General features: G+C 37.2%; 1 protein-coding gene across 6 annotated transcripts in view; it reads left to right on the top strand.

Moving 5' to 3' along the window:
• The window catches only part of MRTFA (myocardin related transcription factor A), a 307,327-nt gene that overhangs the window by 138,628 nt on the left and 149,553 nt on the right, over positions 1-19,146 (top strand). The window contains exon 1 of one of the 6 annotated variants that reach the window (XM_058309165.2): positions 9,388-9,816. The exons of 4 other annotated variants lie outside the window; for them this stretch is intronic. In XM_058309165.2, coding sequence (XP_058165148.1) covers positions 9,771-9,816 — 46 coding nt within the window. In that variant the 5' untranslated portion in view covers positions 9,388-9,770. Of the gene's footprint in view, positions 1-9,387; positions 9,817-19,146 lie in introns of those variants that run through there. One more of the 6 variants, XM_071218715.1, reaches the window with a different exon arrangement.

Below are 19,146 nucleotides of genomic sequence, written 5' to 3'. Positions count from 1 at the left end.
TTACTGTTTTCTAATTAGGTTGAGTAGCTATTCCTATATTTATTGGCCATTTGACTTTCCTCTTTTGTGAAGTGCCTAGTCATGTCTTATGCCTATTTTTCTGTTCTTGCTTTTTTGTTGTTGAATAATAGGCATTCTTTATATATTCTGAATACTACTTTATTGTTGCTTAAAAGTGTTGCAGATATGTTCTCCCACTCTGTGATTTGTATTTGTTTCCCCCTCATTCTTTTTATGGTATCTGTTGATTAAGAATTTCTAAATTTAATGTTATTAATTTATGGATCTTTTATTACTATGCTTTGTGTTTTGTATTTCTGGAACTAATATTTTTTGTGTAGTGGGTGAGGTAGGATCCAGTTTTATTTTTTGTCCAAATGGATTCCCATTTATTTAAAATAAGCTTCTTTTCCCACTGATTATCAGCACTACATCTTTCATATATCAAGGACTTACCTATGTATGGGTGTATTTCTGAACTTGATATTCAGTTCCATTGGTCTGTTTGTATAAACCTGTACCAGTACCTCACAGTCTTAATTATGATAACTATAATAAGCTCTGTTATATGGGAGAAGTAAGTCCTCCCACCCTGTTCTTTTTTAAGAGTGTTTTTCTTGGCTATTCTTTATCCTTTGCATTTCTATTTGCATTTTTTAATCACTGTAGAATTTTGATTGGGAGTGCATTAAATATATAAACCAATTTGGATAGAACAGACATCTTTAGAATATTGTTCTGTAAACATGGTATATCCATTTATTTAGATTTTTTGGGGTTTTATCATTTTCTCTGTGGTAGTCTTATATATCTTTTGTTAGATTTTTTTTTAAGAGACTTCATGTATTTTTTTTTAAATTTTTTAAAATTTATTTCTCTCCCCCTCCCTCCCCCCCCCCCCCCCAGTTGTCTGCTCTCTGTGTCCATTTGCTGTGTGTTTTCCTGTGTCCACTTGTATTCTTGTCAGCAGCACCCGGCATCTGCGCCTTGTTTTGTTGCATCATCTTGCTGCATCAGCTCTCCGTGTGTGCGACCCCATTCCTGGGCAGGCTGTGCTTTTCTCATGCTGGGCGGCTCTCCTTACGGGGCGCACTCCTTGTGCGTGGTTCTCCCCTACGCAGGGAATACTGCTGCGTGGCATGGAACTCCTTGCACACATCAGCATTGCATGTGGGCTAGCTCATCACAGGTCAGGAGGCCCTGGGTTTGAACCTTGGACCTCCCCTGTGGTAGGCGGATACCCTGTTCATTGGGCCAAATTCACTTCTCTTAATGCTCATATAAATATTTAACTTTTTAAAAAATCTCATTTTTTGATCGTTGCTCTCCTCAATATTTTTCTGAAAAAAGCAATAAATGTAGTTTGTATCTCTTATCTGGGTTGCTGGGTGAAAATTAGGTAAAGAGATTAAAACAGGAGACAAAGGGAGTGAAAATGACATACTTGTTCTCCTTTCATTCTTCTTTGTGTAAGACTTAGGAAGTATTCATTTGCTTTCCATATTTGCAGGCTGTGAAAGAATAGGCAAATAATTTTTTTTTAATGTAAGGATATGCACTGTATTCTTTCATGCTTAATGTTGAACAGGAGGTACTAATTACTAATTTAGAAGTAAAAATTTTGAGTGGGCAATTTCTGATCCAAATTATAATATTTTCTTGGGAAAAAGAAAAGAGTTGTTACTTATGTTCCTCAGGAAGCCTAGTTGTCAAGGGTTTTCTAGATTAGGTGTCCCAACTAATGTGAAAATTCCTAAGTATGTAAAAATCATTGATTCTCTTTATTATGTGTCTTAGAGAATTTCATAATCTACTTCAACTCAAAACAATTTACCATCCATACTTATTTATCAAACATTGGTACTAGTTCCTGGAGAACAGTTATCAGGCAGAAGCCCAGCTCCAGAAAACCTCCCAGTGAATCTTATCTCCCAGAGAAAATTGCTGTTAGCATATGGTATATTTCCCCATAATCTTTTTCCAACTTTGTATCCTGCCCTTTTCATTTAGCTCCGTAGCTGAAGATTTTTCCCATGTCTTTGAAATACTTTTATAAGTAGCCTTTTTAATGGGTATATAACATTTCATACTGTGCCAAAATTTATTTAATTTACCCCTGGTTGGACATTTGAATTACTTTCAATTTTATGCTAACTTTCAATTTTTCACCTTCATACTAATACTTGTATGAACATTTTAAAAAGCTTTTTCTGCATTTTGGATTATTTCCTTAGGAGAAGAGATAATCGGCTTAAAGGCTATGATCATTTTTTTTTCCTTGCACAATTATTTATTTGTTTATTAAGCAGTTTTACTGAGATATATTCACATACCATATGATTTGTCCAAAGTATATAATCATTGGCTTTAGTATAATCACAGTGTTGTACCTTCATCATTACAAAAAATTTAGAACAATTTCATTACTCCAGAAAGACTCAACACCTCCTAGTATTCCTCTCAGCCCTACATAACCTGTAATCTAATTTCATCTTTATAAATTGATTGTATTTACACTTTATATAAATAGAATCATACAGTATGTAGTACTCTGTATCTGATCTCCTTCACTTAGTATATTATTTTTGTATGATATTAACGTTTTATAGTATTCACTTAAATTTGTTTAGCTTCAAAGAGAAATGGTCTTATATATGTAATTTTACCCATATTCATATTTAACATAATATGGTTATATTTCACATAATATATTAGGTTCATAATAGGACAGTCATACAGTATTTGTCCTTTTGTTTCTGACTTGCTTCTCTCAATATAATGCCCTCCAGGTTCATCCATGTTGTCATGAGTTTCATGACTTCATTTCTTCTTATCACTGTATAATATTCCATTGTGTGTATATACCACAACTTGTTTATCCGTTCACCATTTGATGGACACCTGTATTGTTTCCATCTTAATGGCAATCATTAATAATGCTGCTGTGAACATCAGTGTACAGATGTCTATTTGTGTCACTGCTATCAGTTCTTCTGGGTATGTATCTAGAAATGATATAGCTGGGTCCCCTGGCAAGTCTATATTCATCTTCCTTAGGAACTGCCAAACAACCCTTCACAGTGACTGTACCATTCTACATTCTCACCAACAGTGAATAAGTGTTCCTGTCTCTCCACATCCTTTCCAACATTTTCAGATTTCTGACTTTTTAATAGTGGCCACTCTAATAGGTTTAAATGATATCCTATTGTAGTTTTGATTTGCATTTCCCTAATCACCAGTGATGTCGAATATTTTCTCATATGTCTCTTTACCATTTGTATTTCTTCTTTGGACAGTTGTCTTTTCAAGTCTTTTACTCATTTTTTTAATAGGATAGTTTGTCTTTTTTTATTGAGTTGTATGATCTCTTTTTTAAAAATTAAAGTTAATAGATCACAAAGAACGTTACATTAAAAAATATAAGAGGCTCCCATATAACCCACTCTCCCTACCCCCATCACTTTGGTAAATTGTATTTTTTTGAAGATATATACATCTCAAAAAATGTTACATTAAAAAACATAAGAGGTTCCTGTATACCCCCCACCTCCCCAGATATGATCATTTGAATGTTGAAAAATTTATTTAGTGACTATTGAGCATCAACTGTGATGAACAAGACAGGGAAGGTTCTAGTTGTCATGGAACTATAGTTAGTGAAAGAAAATGAAACAAATAGTTATTGAAGCCATTGGTAAGTGCTTTGGGAAATAAAAAGCTCAAGATGTTATAACAAAATAACAGAGACCTAATAGTGAGGGTTCTAATTAAGTGTGGGATGTGGGGTTTGGTCAGGAAAGGCTTTTGTGAAGTTTAAGATGAGAGCTAAAGGGTAAAGCCTAAGGAGTAATTGGCCTAAGGAAAGAGAAGGCTGGGGGAAGGAAGAAAGGTCAGGGTTAGTGCTAAAAGAATAGTTGTATGTCAGTGGAGGGGGTGAAAGTGATAAGAAATAAGTTGGTAGGTAGGGGCCAGATCATAGGTTCTTGTAGGCCTTGTTAAGAATTATAACCAGAACTATTTGCTTTTTCCTTTACTTTGTTTACTTTTCTTACCTTTGTTTAGTTCATTGTATATACCCTTCTTTAGCACCTCATTTTGTCTTGTAAAAACCTCTTTTCTTTCATTTTTAGTTAGAGATGTTCTACTCTACTTCATTGTAAGATCCTGGAGGGCAAGGACAGTGTCAGTCTCATTCATCCTTGTTTTCTTTGCCCCCATTGGTGTTACTCTGTGCACAATAACCGTATTTCAGACATATAAATGAATGAGTAGGCTGTTCACATTTATGACCATGTTAGCCCTTAACATTTACTGTACCTTGGAAAGTTAGCTGCAAGTGTAACCTTCATCTATCCTGAGGCCAAGGAATAGCATGCCCATAGAAAAATGTGTGCTTATTCCAAGTTCTTATTCCAAGTGCTTATTCCAGGTCTTGACTAGGTTCTTTGTCAGTAGAAGATTGTAGTCACAGAAAATGGAGACTGCCAGGTCCTAAAGTGACTTGCCTGGGTTATGTTATCTTTTGAGTGCTTTCGCTTTGCCTTAACACTAGGTGTTGGGGGGAGGGGAGAGTGGAGAAACTTACTTGTTGGAACCTGTGAAATTTTAATATGATTAGATTTTTGTAGAGCTGAACCTCAGTAAACTCATGCATATACTAATGAAAACCCAAATCAGAAGTGGACACAGAGGCAGGATAACATTTAAGTGTTCTGAAATCCCACAGAAATTACAGAAAGGCATTTGTTATTTCTGTGTATACCTGTCTATACTACATTCATAGAACCTAATATCAACTGTTAAGTTTACTGCTTTTGATTCTTAAAAGATTGAGTATTTTTTAGGTTACCTAGGCCTTTTCTCTGGTTTCTCCTATTTATTTCCCATGACTTGGGCATTTTCATTTTCATTAACACTTAATATTCCTGAGGGTATTATTGTGGATGTCCTTATTTATGTTATCCCTGTCCTTCAATGTTATAGGTAATTTTAGTCTTCCTTGTGTAGTTTTCAAAATAAGAACATCTTTAACATGTTCTAATGACTATTTTAACAGAGTACCTGTTCTGTCTGGGAAGGTAGTGATTCTTTTGTTATTATGAGCTTTCCCATGCTTTTTTAATTTTCTGTGATAAATTGGTTGTTTCGTTCTGTTTGGCATGCATTTATGAATGCTACCTCTGTGCTAGATCTGGGAATGCAGAGGCATTAAACTACATGGGAAAGAGCAGGAATAGAGGTAGGCACAGGTGCTGGGGGAACATAAATGAGGGATATTTAATATATCTATGGAGGGTATGAAGAGTGCCAGGATCAGGGAACTGCCTAAACTGAGTTTTAAAAGGATGAATAAAAGTCAGTTGATAACAAGGAAGGTTTTGATAGGGGCAAGGCTGGTAAGAGGGAGCACAGCTATAAAGCTATTGCAGAGGTGTCCACTACCACCTATGAAGTGTTCTTATAAAAATTTTTTACTTGAATTGGATCAAGCGTCTGTATCTAACTTCCTAATTTACTGGAGAAATAGGGGTTAGAAAAGCATGTTAAATGGGGATACAATTAGCACAGTCCAAAATATGAGAAAACATCCTGGTTTCTTTAACAAATAAACTACAAGAAAAGAAAAGATGGAAGGGGAATATTATACAGATTAAAAAAGACCGTTATAATAGACACATCAATGAAATGCAATATATTGCTCTGTTGGACTCTGATATGAATAAATCAATTGTAAGAAAATTTATGAACACTGATTGGCTAGTTCATGATATTAAGGAATTAAAAAATTTAGGTATGATAATGATATTTTGCTTAGGTTAAAAAATAGTTGATGATAGCACATTGTGAGTACAGTTAATAACCACTGAATTGTATATTTGAAGCAGTTAAAATGGGAAATTTTATGTTGTATATATGTTACCACAGTAAGAGAGACATATCAACCAAAAAAAAAAAGTTCTTGACTTTTACATATACAGCATTAAGATGAAATTATATGATGCCTAGAATTTGCTTGAGAAGTAATCAATCATTGGCCAGATAGCCAGTGGTGGTGGTGAGTGTGTGTGTGAGTATGTAGGGGCTGGGATAGGATAGATGGAACAAGTTTGGTTATGTGTTTATAAAATTTGAAGCTAAGTGATGGGTACACTGCAGATTATTATACACTCTTTTTACTTTTGTGTATGCCTGAAAGTTTCTATAATAAGTTTTTAAGAAATATTAAGGACCTGAAATAAAACACTAGTTGTAGGGGTGGAAAAAGTATTAAGGACCTGAAATAAAACACTACCTGTAGGGACAGAAGAAAATAGAATGGATTTGAGGGATATATTATGAGATCATTAGTCTCATTTGGAACTAATTAGATGTTTGAGGATAGAGGGAGTGAAAGTCTTAAGTTTATGGTTTGAGAAGTGAATATTATTAACTAAGAGGGAAAATGGAAACAATATGTTTTGAGGGGGTTGGTGCTGGGTGGTAATATTGTAATATTGTCAATTTGCTGTTGGACAAATTGAGTTTAAGATAGCCAGAAAGAGAAGCATAATTGACAGCTTAGAGGTGAAGTCAGATCTAGATCGGATCAGTATTTAGGTGGTATTTAAAACCTTAAGAAAGGACGAGGTTGCAGGAAGAGTAGGAATGTTCCTGAGAAGATCAAAGAAAAGGAGCCACTGAGGATTCTGAGAGGAAAGATCAGAGAGGTAGGAAAGAGGGGTTAAGAAAATCAAGGAAGTAGCCAGTTTGAAGAAGATTATGGAAACTGACAAATCCAGGAGAAAGGTCAGCTGGGATGAAAATTTGGTTGCTCTTGATTATGAACATTAAATACCTTCGGAGTATTTGTGGGTTGAGTAGGGGTGATGATGGTGGGAAAGCTTTGTTAATAACTGTGAAACATTTTAAAACTATATTGATATCCTAGAATTTCATGTCCCTTTAGAGTGAATTAATAGAGGCTATAGATCATATTAAATTTGTGTTAATTGGCTGTAGAGTTATGATTAAAAGCAAATGAGGGGAAACGGACTTGGCCCAGTGGTTAGGGCGTCTGTCTACCACATGGGAGGTCCGCGGTTCAAACCTCGGGCCTCCTTGACCCGTGTGGAGCTGGCCCATGTGCAGTGCTGATGCGCGCAAGGAGTGCTGTGCCACGCAGGGGTGTCCCCGCGTAGGGGAGCCCCATGCGCAAGGAGTGCGCCCCGTAAGGAGAGCCGCCCAGCTCGAAAGAAAGTGCAGCCTGCCCGGGAATGGCGCCGCCCACACTTCCCGTGCCGCTGACGACAACAGAAGTGGACAAAGAAACAAGACGCAGCAAATAGACACAGAGAACAGACAACCGGGGGAGGGGGAGGGAATTAAATAAATAAATAAATCTTTAAAAAAAAAAAAAAAGCAAATGAGCTTTTATTTTATTGGAAATTAAAATAGTTACCCTTCATTTCCTTCCGTTGATGCTATTAACTTGAAAATCATGTTCACTTGTGCAGAGACCTTGTTAAATTTACTTTTGTTCTATTTCTATGAAAATTTGCTAATTCACCCCAAAAATAGTGGAACCGAAGCTATTATAGGAATTCAAACTTTAAGAATTTGTTGCTGTGCTGATATGCTTTAGAGTAAATGTAAAATCTTAGTAGACAGATTATGTTGCTTTTTACCTTTTTCTTTTTTAGATTTATTTTAAAAGCTGTTTTTATTTTCTTTAGCCCCTTTTGCCCCAAGGTGTAAATGACATGATGGGTATCAAATTTCTCTGAAAAAGTTAAATCCGTTGAAATAGTGATGTGTTATTGTTTCTACTATCGTATGACTGTCTCTCTTGTGGGCTGGATATTGACTGTTGTGGCTTTTGAAACACTCTTCTTATAGCAAAGAGAGCAGTTTGGGCAGGAGGGAAACAGCCCTCTGCCTCTACTATCTTCTGTGTGGGAATCTTATAATTTGTATTTATTTCTCTGTAAATTCACAACTGTGAGAACTTGTTTCATTTGTAAAACCCTCACACAGCAAATTGTACAGCCCACGTAGGAACAAAGGAATGAGTCAACTTTTTAGGGATGCTTTTCCCTTAGTTGCTAACTTCTGATCAGACTGTCATATTGGCTGAGAGTTTAAATTTACCCAGTTTTCATAAGACCGTTTGAGAACTTGGTTGCCAGAAGGAGCCTGTTGGATACAATCATGTCTTCCCAGAGCAGCATTTAGCCCACACTGGCTGCCACTCTGTTTGCCTGTTGAGTCATTCCCACAGTTCTATACAGAGCTTTGCTGGCTTTTCTTTTAAGTATGATGTTCTTGGAGTGAGAAAGAAAGGAAATTTTTCTCTCTTCTAAGGCTCCACAGAATCCCCCACCCCCATCCAAAATCTGCATTGCTTTCTCTTTTCTAATAACAGAATATTGCCCTCAATCATCCTGAGACTGTTTTTCTCTTCTAAGGTCTCTTAGTGCTTTCATTTATCATTTGTTTGAATATGTAAGCATTAAGGCATTTGGCTGGGCTCAGTTTGCAGCAGTAGACTTTCAAGATACAGGCTGCTACTTAACCAGAAAGACTCAGAAATTCTAGTTAGACATACCATACATGGATTTCTAATCTTCAGCCTTTTAAGAGTCAAATATGCTAAAAGATGTCTTAATATCATTTTATGAATATGTTATAAAGTTACTGTGAAGGAAATGAATGAGCTTTTAATTCTGGATAAATTAAAAATTGTTATAATTTAAAAGGACTTAAGTGGTTTTTTTGTTTTTTTGTTTTGCATTGGAAGGTAAAATGCTCATACTCATTCTTATTCAGAAGATCCTGCTCTGTACTTGTGGAAAAAGGATTGAAGTTTCTTTATCAGGAAAGGAAAATTCTTATACGTTGAAACTGTCTTCCTGTATGTTCCATACATCCAGCATGCTCATAAAGCATTTTAGAAAAGTCAGATAACATTGATAAGCTGTCTGTTCAGGGATTGCATGTCTCAGGCATAAATAAGGGGCTCTTTTAGGGGACTGTCAGATACTAAAGACAGATTACAATTCTGGAATGTATTCAGATGACTTTTTGAAACAGATATTTTAATTGGAGTGTGTGTGGGGGGATAAATAGTTTAGCTTCTCTTGTTAAATATTCAATTTCCTTGGCCCGTTGTCTGTAAATATCACAGATGAAAAAGTCTGTAGAGCTCGTTTTCAGAAAACTTAGCATACATATTTACTTGTATGTATATGTTTCTGTATGTGTGTACCCTATTCCCATCTTTAATTATCGCATCAATAATCAGACCATTTCCTTCATGAGATTGAGTTGTTTGGAGTGTATTTTATTTGTTGTTCTAGGCTGCCTTAGCAGCAGAGTCCCTTATAGTAGAATTTTGAACAAAACCTTGTCTTTTTTAAAAAAAGGGAGAGAAAAAAAGTAGGTGATTTGTTTTCTGAAAGTCTCTTGCTGTATGTGTCTCCCCTCCTCCCACAGAGGAATAGCAAGGGGAGGAGCTCACTCTGTTCTAACCACACTTCATCTGTCTTAACTTGAGCGCTTTTGGTTTCCTGTGGGCAATAATTCAACTCTGCCATCTCAACTTGCCTGAAGGGTGGATAAATTGGTGACTGCATTGAGAAGGGGAGTGAGTTTTCACAGACTGATTTGAGCATAAGACACGTAAGATTGAATTTATGAAAGATTTTCATAGCTTCTGAAGACATCTTTTTTCTGTGACTTTGAATTTCTTCATTATATTTGTGGACTGTTGTTTCTGAGAAGACTCTGCCATGACTCTTCTGGAACCTGAGATGTTAATGATGGCTGTACAGTCAGGTAATTCCCATATTTCCCGCGAATCCTATTTGCCTTTTTTAAAAAAGGCTGGGCATATTTGTACTAGCATTGGACACAGATAGGAAGGAAGATATACAGGGGTTAAACATTAATTATCCAGTAAATACTGCATTTTCAGGTTTTTATTGTAAAAAATGAATACTTTTTCTCTCATTGAAAATTCTGGTTTATTGATTCTGCTTTGACTTAGATGTTTAACGGATATTTAGTCTCTTCAGTGAGGGGACCTATTTGAGGGGAGAGAAAAGCTATTTGCTTTTTTTTAATGAAGATAATTAAATTGCTTTTGGTGTTTTATTACTGTCTTTAATCACTAATCTTCATTCTATTTTTGTCTTTTTGTGAAGGTATTTAAAATTTTTTTCTTTGGCTATTATTTCTCTTTTGTGCATAACCTTTATATGTCATCTTTCTGTTATGGAAATGCACTTGATAATATCCAAGATTCGGACTCTGAATTTTGGAGATGGGGAAGTTTGAGCAAGGTGGAAATAAACAGAAAGAATGCAAGATTTTTGAAATTCTATCTTTAAAAACAGTTTTCCCAAATTCAAAATGTCTTTTAAAGCATTTTTTATTCCTGTTGTTTTTTAATGGTTTCTTTCACTTTAGTGTTTTTAAACTTGTAAGTCAAATATCTAAAAATAGGGAATGTTCTTTTGTTATTTTTAGACTTTTGGTAAAATGTAATCTGTAGTGTTTTCTTGATTCAGAGCATATCTGAAGATTCAGGCAAGTGGCATTTGGGGAACCTCTTCCCATCTACTGGCTTTCACGAAAATGAGAATAAGATTCCTTGGTTCTGGCAGATACTGTCCTTGGGTGAATTGGTCTCACTGTTCTCCTTGGGAAATGGCTAGGTAATATGTTGAAAGACACAGATATCCATCAGTTGAAGACAGGCTCAGATGCTATCAGGTTAATTTAACCCTTATGCACAGGGAAGGGGCAAGGAGGAAAGATACCACTACCATTCTGTTCTTTCTGGTTTTGCAAATATGCCTTTAATGAGCCATTTATTAGCTGATTTTTTTTTGCTCTTGTATGCTGTGTGTTCCAGGTTGCCTTTCCTTTTCCTCCCACAGATTGTTGAGCTTTATGTTCTAAACAAGATACTATTCTTATCTGAATGTTTCCCATCTGTCTTTGATGAAAGAGCTTCCAGTTAAACTGACTGAGATTTTTTCCCCCTATCTGTGCTCTAGTTCTTTACTGTGTGTGGGCAAATGCATGTTTTTTCTTGAGTGGGTATACTTTGTGGTTATATTTGTTATTTGAACTTTCCTTTGTTTATCTTGTTACTTGCAGATCATCTCAGCCCAATAACTTTTCTTATTAAAGATTGAAATGTTATTTGCTCTCCCCTAAAGGTATCTCAGTGTTCTCAGCCCTGTAAGAGAAAGGGACTTGCTTACTGTGTTCTTGTCTTGCTTGAGAGCTCTTTTGCTTGTGACATATGTTGGGCAGGGCTAGCCACCCATCTGTTGGGCAAGCTACTTCATAAAACTTTCAAAGGATAATAGTATGTAAGACAAGTGTGGTTGAACTTGACAAGGGTGGTGGATAAGGGTGGAATTGGCTGGAATGAATTGTCTGCACAGAATTGCTTATATGTGGATTTCTTTCTTTCTTTTGCTTATGTATGTAAAAGAAGAGAAACTAGGTGTAGGAAGGTATAATAGCAAACTGCTCAGTACCTGTCATTCCTAAACGTTAAAAAAAACTTTAATAATGTGTTGGTTTCTTAAAATCGTTACTGCTGGCTTCTTAAGAGCTGTAGTCATTACTGTGGACTATAGCAGTAATTTAACAGCTATATGGTAGTATAATGCAATCATATATGATGGGAAATGAAAAAGCATCTGTTATGAAACCTCAATAAACCAAAATTCAACCATTCTTTTTGAAAAGTCCATACATTTAGACTTTGTGTATATGAATCATAGATTTTCTAGCAATGGAATCATTGGACCTTCCTGTGACTACTATCCATGAATCTATGTTTTGGAAGTGAAATTACCACTTGATGAGAATTTTAAAGTAACTAAACCCCTCTAGACAGATTTCAAGATGCAAAGTTTTTACCCTGAGTTGAACTTTAGGATACTAAATATTATAGCAAAGTTCCAGGACACTTTATATAGTTTTTTATTTAATAGTTTTCATTCAGTATTTGGAACATGAATATTCTGGGGAAGCAAAATTTGTACATGTAGACGTTTGTCCTCCTCACTGAGATCCAGTTCAGATGCTGCCTTTTCTGTGGAACCTCTTTAGGTAGAGTCGACCCTTCCTCCTCTCTGCTCCTACAGCATCATCTTTACATTGTACACTAATTATAATTGTGATTACATTGTTGGTTTATCAAGAGTAATATATTCATCTTTATATTGGCACATGATAGACACTCGATATTTTTTGAACAAATGAAGGAATTTGGTTTGGCATACTACCCTAAATACACAAACTTTTGAATCAAAAGTTTTATTGAAATACTTTGGATCTGTTCTCACATTAAAAAACGAATCCTCTAACCACCATCCTGTATTTTAGTCAGTCCTAAACCAAAGCAGGTGCTGTTGAAAGCATGGTTTTCAAAGTTGAAATTCTTCCAAATCCCAAGCTGTGCCATGATCCCTGTCTGCCTACGTTGTGTGTTACTGAATCTAAGTGTTCTGATCACGCCACAATTAGAGGTTAAAGCCACTGTCCCTACTATAGATCATTATGATTAGAAAATGGATAATCTGAGATGGGCTTTATAGGGTTTCTGAAGCTAAGACTAAAGGGAACATAGGGCCACAGCATTGACTCAAGTGTGTTGTAGAACTGAGAAACCCTAGCTTTTGACAGCTAATATGTTTCAATATATAGGGCTTTGACCAGGGAGGATTGTCCCTGCATCCATCCATCCCAGATCTCTTATTACTTTATCTCTACAACAGTGAGGCAGAGTTCACCTTAGAGAAAAGGATTGAGGCAGTTGTCTAGGTATGTTTTGGTTTTATGACACACCTGGTCTTGATGCACAGTTAGGGAGTCCATTTGTTTTCTCCATCTCTATTCTGTGTATTAGACTGCCAAAGGGGTGCCAATGCAAAGTACCAGAAATCTGTTGGCTTTTATAAAGGGTATTTATTTGCGGTAAAAGCTTACAATTATAAGGTCCTAAGGAGTCCACCTCAAGGTTGCTTTCTCACCAAAGTCAGTTGCTACGTGTGGAAGCAAGATGGTTACTAATCTCTAGGAGGGTTTAAGCCTTCCCCTCTGAGCTTCCTTTCTTTCAGCTGCAGGCTGGCATAGTGCTTGTCTCTCAGGGATTCCTTTCTCTCCTGTCATAAGGCTCATTTCTTTCCAGGCCTTCTGTATCAGTCTTGGCTCTCTTCCAAAGGTCAGCTGCAGACTATCAGGTGAATGGCTCATCTCTCCCTAGGGTGCCAGGATAAAAAACTGACAGCTCTCTCTTCCTGTGTGTCTTCTTGAGTGTCCATTTATATCAGCCCACCAAAGGAGCAGGGATTCCACCTGAGTTATGCCTTACTGGTGTAGCCCAGTCAGAAGCCCTTAATTGATTTTATCAAGTAAACTTAATCAGAGACCCCTCATTGAATTTAATACAATCAAAGGATATCACACCCAGATAAATAGTTTACAAACATAATCTTTCTCTTTTGGGAATTCATAAATAATCTCAAACTGCCACAGTGTGTGTGTGCTTACACATAGAGACAGACTTGTCTATGCATAGGTATCTCGGGAAGGACCATAAGAAGCGGTGACTGCCTCTGAGAAGGGAGACGGATGACTAGGGTACTGGAGTGGAAGAGACTTTTTGTTCCACAGAAAGTTTCTTTAAGTTTCTTCTTATGGAATACCCCGTAAATGCAAAAGAATGTAGTGTACATAATATATATATAAGATTTGACACAAACCCATGGATACACTGCTCAGCTTAAGAAAACTTGTTAATTGTATATACCTTTGAGTCTTTTACATTTTGTATCACATCCATGTTACCTGTTTAAAACGTGACTATTTTTTTTTAAAGTGTCTCCTCATTCCACTTACTCTATTACCACTTGATGTCTGTATACTAAATTCCTTGATATTTCTTTAACTTCTAGTTCCCTGTTCATTGCAGTTTGCCTCTGAACTGGATATTTTGGAATGGTGTGGGTTGGAGAAGGGGGAGTGGTAGTCAATAAAAATAAGGTTGAAGGAAGGATGTCAAGGTGAAGGGCAGACTGGGCAGATAAATTGTCTTCTTTTGGTAGTATGTTAATTTTTCAAGGACGGACTACCTGTTTGGGTTTACATTGTTTAGAGGTCTATAGAGCTAGTGAAAAACTCTAGAACTTTCAGCATTACTTACTTTCTGGATCTAAGACTTCCTAAATATTAATGTGGGCTTCTAAAAAAAAAAGTATTTTGAGTTTACATTCAAGGGATTTTAGAGCTTCTCCTGTCCACTTCTTTATTTAAAATGAGGAAATTGACCCATCGAGGTTATTTCCTGAAATCACGTAATTAATTAATGCCAGAGATAGAAGGAGAACTCAGTTCCTTATTTCCATGCCAGTGCTCTTTCTGCTATACTCTACAGACAAACTATCCGAGATCTCTGATATATGAGATTGTTTATAATTTTCCCCAGAGATCTTGGTTTTCCTTGGGTTTTTCCATTGTAGGTTTCTATCATTACTCAGACTGACTCACATCTTAAGAAGTGGAGAGAAAAACTCCTGGTTGTCCATCTCCTGCCCCTTGGCAAGTGTGGTCAGAACACTGTGGCTCTGTAATTCTCTGGTCTCCATCTTGCTTTGTCTTCTCTAGGAGATAGCTCATACCTTGATGATGATCTTAGAAGCAGGCAGATAGACAGCTGTTGCCATCAGTATTCTGGATTACCTCTTACTACCCTTTCTTTGACTCACGGATTTATCTGGGGTCCCCTAAGAGTTAGGACCCAGATGAAAGGAATTTGGATTCATCTGTCTGTCTCCATCTTTTTTCCTCCTTTTTGTTTCCTTTTAGATGAGGCAAACTAACAGGTCCAAGAACCAGTTACAGCTGTATTAAAACAGTGCCAAAGTAAATAAAGATGAGTCTCATACAGTCTTTTTTTTTTGGACTTCATTTTTATGTTTACTGCACACAATTTTTTAAAAAGTATTTTCTCTGTAATAACAAGGACAAAAAACACACTTAAAGCACCCTCTGTACCATAAACAACAACAACAAAACACCCAACTTTCTCTGCCTTGGTCTCATTAAGCTAAAAGGGCAGCATCAGGCTGGAGCTCATGGTGTAAAGGCTCTGGGGCACCCCCTTAATCTCACAGAGAAGTCACATAAATGAAATGGTGGCAGCAGGCTAAGTACAGAGGGTCTAGAAAAGAGGAACATATGGCAATGCATAGAGGAAATATGTCCAGTGAAAATTTTATATGGGAGTCATAAATTTAAAGTGTTTTTATGTATATTACCTCATTTGATTGTCACAACAACTCTTTGAGGTATGTATATCTTCACATTTTACAGAAGAGGAAACAGGCTCAGAGAGACTTAAGGACATACGGTAAGAGATGGAACATATATCACTTTATTATTTTTTAAAGATTTATTTATTTCTCCCTACCCCTTTGTTGTTTACATTTGCTGTATTTGTTTGTTGTATGCTTGTCTTCCTTTTTAGGAGGCACAGGAACCAAACCTGGGACCTCCCATATTATAGGTGGGTGCTCAATCGCTTGAGCCACCTCTGCTTCCCTATATATCACTTTAGAGTTGCTCTGTGTTTGATAGATAGATAGATCCTCTTTAGTCATTGATAAAAGAAACTGTGTTTTGAATCCTACTATTCAGTAACAAAGAAAACGTAAGTAAAGTGTCTGGCATGGTGTTTAATGTAATGTAAATACTCCATAAAGGGTATGCCTTGTTAGTGTTACTGTGTGCTAGGCACTTTCCTAAACACTTTCTCATTTGACCCTTTTTTTTCTTTTTTAAAGATGTATTTATTTATTTATTTCTCTCCCCTTCCCCCCACCCCGCCCCAGTTGTCTGTTCTCTGTGTCTGTTTGCTGCGTGTTCTTCTTTGTCTGCTTTTGTTGTCAGAGGCATGGGAATCTGTGTTTCTTTTTGTTGTGTCATCTTGTTGTGTCAGCTCTCTGTGTGTGCGGTGCCATTCCTGGGCAGGCTGAACTTTCTTTCGTACTGGGCGGCTCTCCTTACGGGGTACACTCCTTGCGTGTTGGGCTCCCCTACACGGGGACACCCCTGCATGGCAGGGCACTCCTTGCGCACATCAGCACTGTGCATGGGCCAGCTCCACCCGGGTCAAGGAGGCCTGGGGTTTGAACCGCGGACCTACCATGTGGTAGACGGACGCCCTAACCACTGGGCCAAGTCCGCTTTCCTCTCATTTGACCCTTAACAACAATTCTATTTAGATATTATTCCTGTTTTACAAATGGAGAAATTAACATATTAGGAGTAACTTTGCCTTGGGTCATGTAGTCATTAGGTGTTTAAGCTGGAATTTTAATCCAGATTTTTCTGATTCCAAAGCCAAAGTTCTTTCTGTGAGATCAGAGTCTCAGGTCATTAATTCAGCCCTACAAGTTCATCATACTTTATTAGTCTCTTGCCGAAAAAACATCAAAGCATGATGTTTGCATTTTCTTGATTCTAAGACTTTAAGGTACTTTTTGAAATTGATGTTGAATTATCATTTCTACTTTGCACTTGATCTTAGCCAAAAGGCCAAGAAGCGATCATTTCTATTTTAATCTTCCTCTTTATTTATACACATTTATTAAATGTCTTAGTTGCTGTAACACAGCTTTCAGACATCATCTTCTCTCAGTGCTAGTTTTTAACATAGAGTCCTTGGGATATTTTCAGTTTTTAAAATGCTTCAGGGAAATTATATAGACCAACTTGAATGCCAGATTTCTTTGCATTTGACTGAATCTAAATGTTTTAACATTCATGATCTTCATGCTGAGCAACAGCTCTGATTAGCAATAATATATATGTATGATTAATTTTTTTAGAAATCGGAAATGAAGTAATTTAAAACTTGAAGTTAATATCAAGACTCTATCTAAATACAGGGCCTGGAGGAAAGAAAACAAGACAAGTAGTATGTAGGAGAGAAAACAAGACAAATAATATGTAGGGGCAAAAAATTGGGGACCACTGTTTTAAGACATATCAAGTTGGGATGTTAGCTAGAAAGAAGATTGGTTGCATTCCCAGCAGCTGAAAGTGACATTTTCGAACAGTGAAAGAATGTGTGCATTTGCAAAATACTCTTCACTATCTCATTTATATCTCTATAGAAACTCTTAAAAGGGATAATATCACTATTTTATTCATGTGGAACTCAAAAAGGAATTACAAAGCTGAAATTCAGGTTTTGTAACTCATATTTATGGCTTTCCCTTGAATATGATAATCCCACATGCTTTCAGTTTTGTTTTGTTTTTAAACTCCATGAAAATATGTTAAATATTTTCTCCAGCATAACAGGGAGGGGAACGTGTGTGTGTTCAATTTGTGAATTCACTGTTTATTAGTTTAATAAATTAGCATATTGTTTACTCTTTAATCATATTTTTCTTTCAATTTGCAAATAAGCCTTTTTTTAAAAAAGATTAGGTTACAACTTTATTGTATTTTTTTCCTTCCCCTCCGCCTCTCCCACCCTTCTGTTTCTGCTGTCTGTGTCCATTCACTGTATGATCTTCTTTATCTATATCTCTTTTTGTCTTCTCTTGTCCCTTCTCCTGTAGGATTCACTGGGATTTGATCCTGGGGACTCTGATGTGGAGAGAGGTTCCCTGTCCATTGTGCCACCTCAGTTCCTGGTCTCTGTTGCACTTCGCTTTGACTTTTCCCTTCGTCTCTCTTTTGTTGGGTCATCATCTTGCTGCATGACTCACTTGTGTGGGCACTGGCTCACCAGGCAGGCACGCTTTCTCTTCTTCTTTTTCACCAGGAGGATCCAGGGATTGAGCCTGGGTCCTCCCATATGGTAGGCAGAGGCCTTATCACTTGAGCAACATCTCCTTCCCCAAATGGGCCTTTAATGGCCCTGTATGTGTGCCTGAATATGATATCACTTTTCTAATTTCACATATATTTAATACGCTTCCTGTTTAAAAATTTGTGCAAAGATTAAGTACTTACTCACTATCAGCAGGTTCAGTAGTGGAAATAGAATTTAGCTAAATCACCATGCTTACCCATTCCCTCTTTTTTTTTTTTTAAGATTTATTTATTTATTTATTTCTCTCCCCTTTCCCTCCACCCCGGTTGTCTGTTCTCTGTGTCTGTTTGCTGCGTCATCTTCCTCTGCTTCTGTTGTCAGCGGCACGGGAATCTGTGTTTCTTTTTGCTGTGTCATCTTGTTGTGTCATTTCTCCATGTGGGCGGCACCATTCTTAGGCAGGCTGCACTTTCTTTGGCGCTGGGCAGCTCTCCTTACAGGGAGCACTCCTTGCACGAGGGGCTCCCCTATGCGGGGACACCCCTGCGTGGCAGGGCACTCCTTGTGCGCATCAGCTCTGCACATGGGCCAGCTCCACACGGGTCAAGGAGGCCCGGGTTTTGAACCGCAGACCTCCCATGTGGTAGGCGGATGCCCTAACCGCTGGGCCAAGTCCGTTTCCCCCCATTCCCTCTTGTGAGTAGTGGTATTTACAGGATTGCTGCCTAGGATTAGAGGTATCATCTGCGGCCATGGAACAGAATAAAGATAACAGTTCACATAGAGAGACCAAGCCTGCAAGGGGCTTTGGAGACTAGTTAGTTTATTTAGTACTGGGCTTCAATAACTGGGCTATCTATCTAGTGTGCAGCTGTAAGCTACTTCCTATATGTATATAAAGAGATTTCTCCTTTATTGCATAACCTGTAACTAAAACAATTATTTCACCTCCTTTTGTTGGCCCAACTAAAAGGATAGGTCAAGGATCAAAAGTAGGAGTGAATAATGTAAAAATGTCACTTACAGTAAGTTAAGTTACAGTCTCTCCCCCAAGTATGGCCTCACCCCTACCTCACTCCTACTTACCTGGGTGTGTATGTGTGTGTGCATGCTCATGCATGCATGCTTACACGTATTTATCTCATATCTCTCTTATCACCACCTCTCTGCTACAAGTCTGGTCCATGCTACCGTTGTCTTCTATTTGGTTATCGTTTCAGTAGACTCCCAATTGGTCTGTCTGCTTTTGCTCTTGACACCTTACAGTCTGTTGTTGATACATGATCCATTTAAAATAAAAGTCATAGCATATC

The sequence above is a fragment of the Dasypus novemcinctus genome, chromosome 12 (assembly GCF_030445035.2).
Source record: "Dasypus novemcinctus isolate mDasNov1 chromosome 12, mDasNov1.1.hap2, whole genome shotgun sequence".
Classification (NCBI taxonomy): Eukaryota; Metazoa; Chordata; class Mammalia; order Cingulata; family Dasypodidae; genus Dasypus; species Dasypus novemcinctus.
Note: the sequence above shows the minus strand (reverse complement) of the source record. Positions and strands in the feature narration are given on the sequence as shown.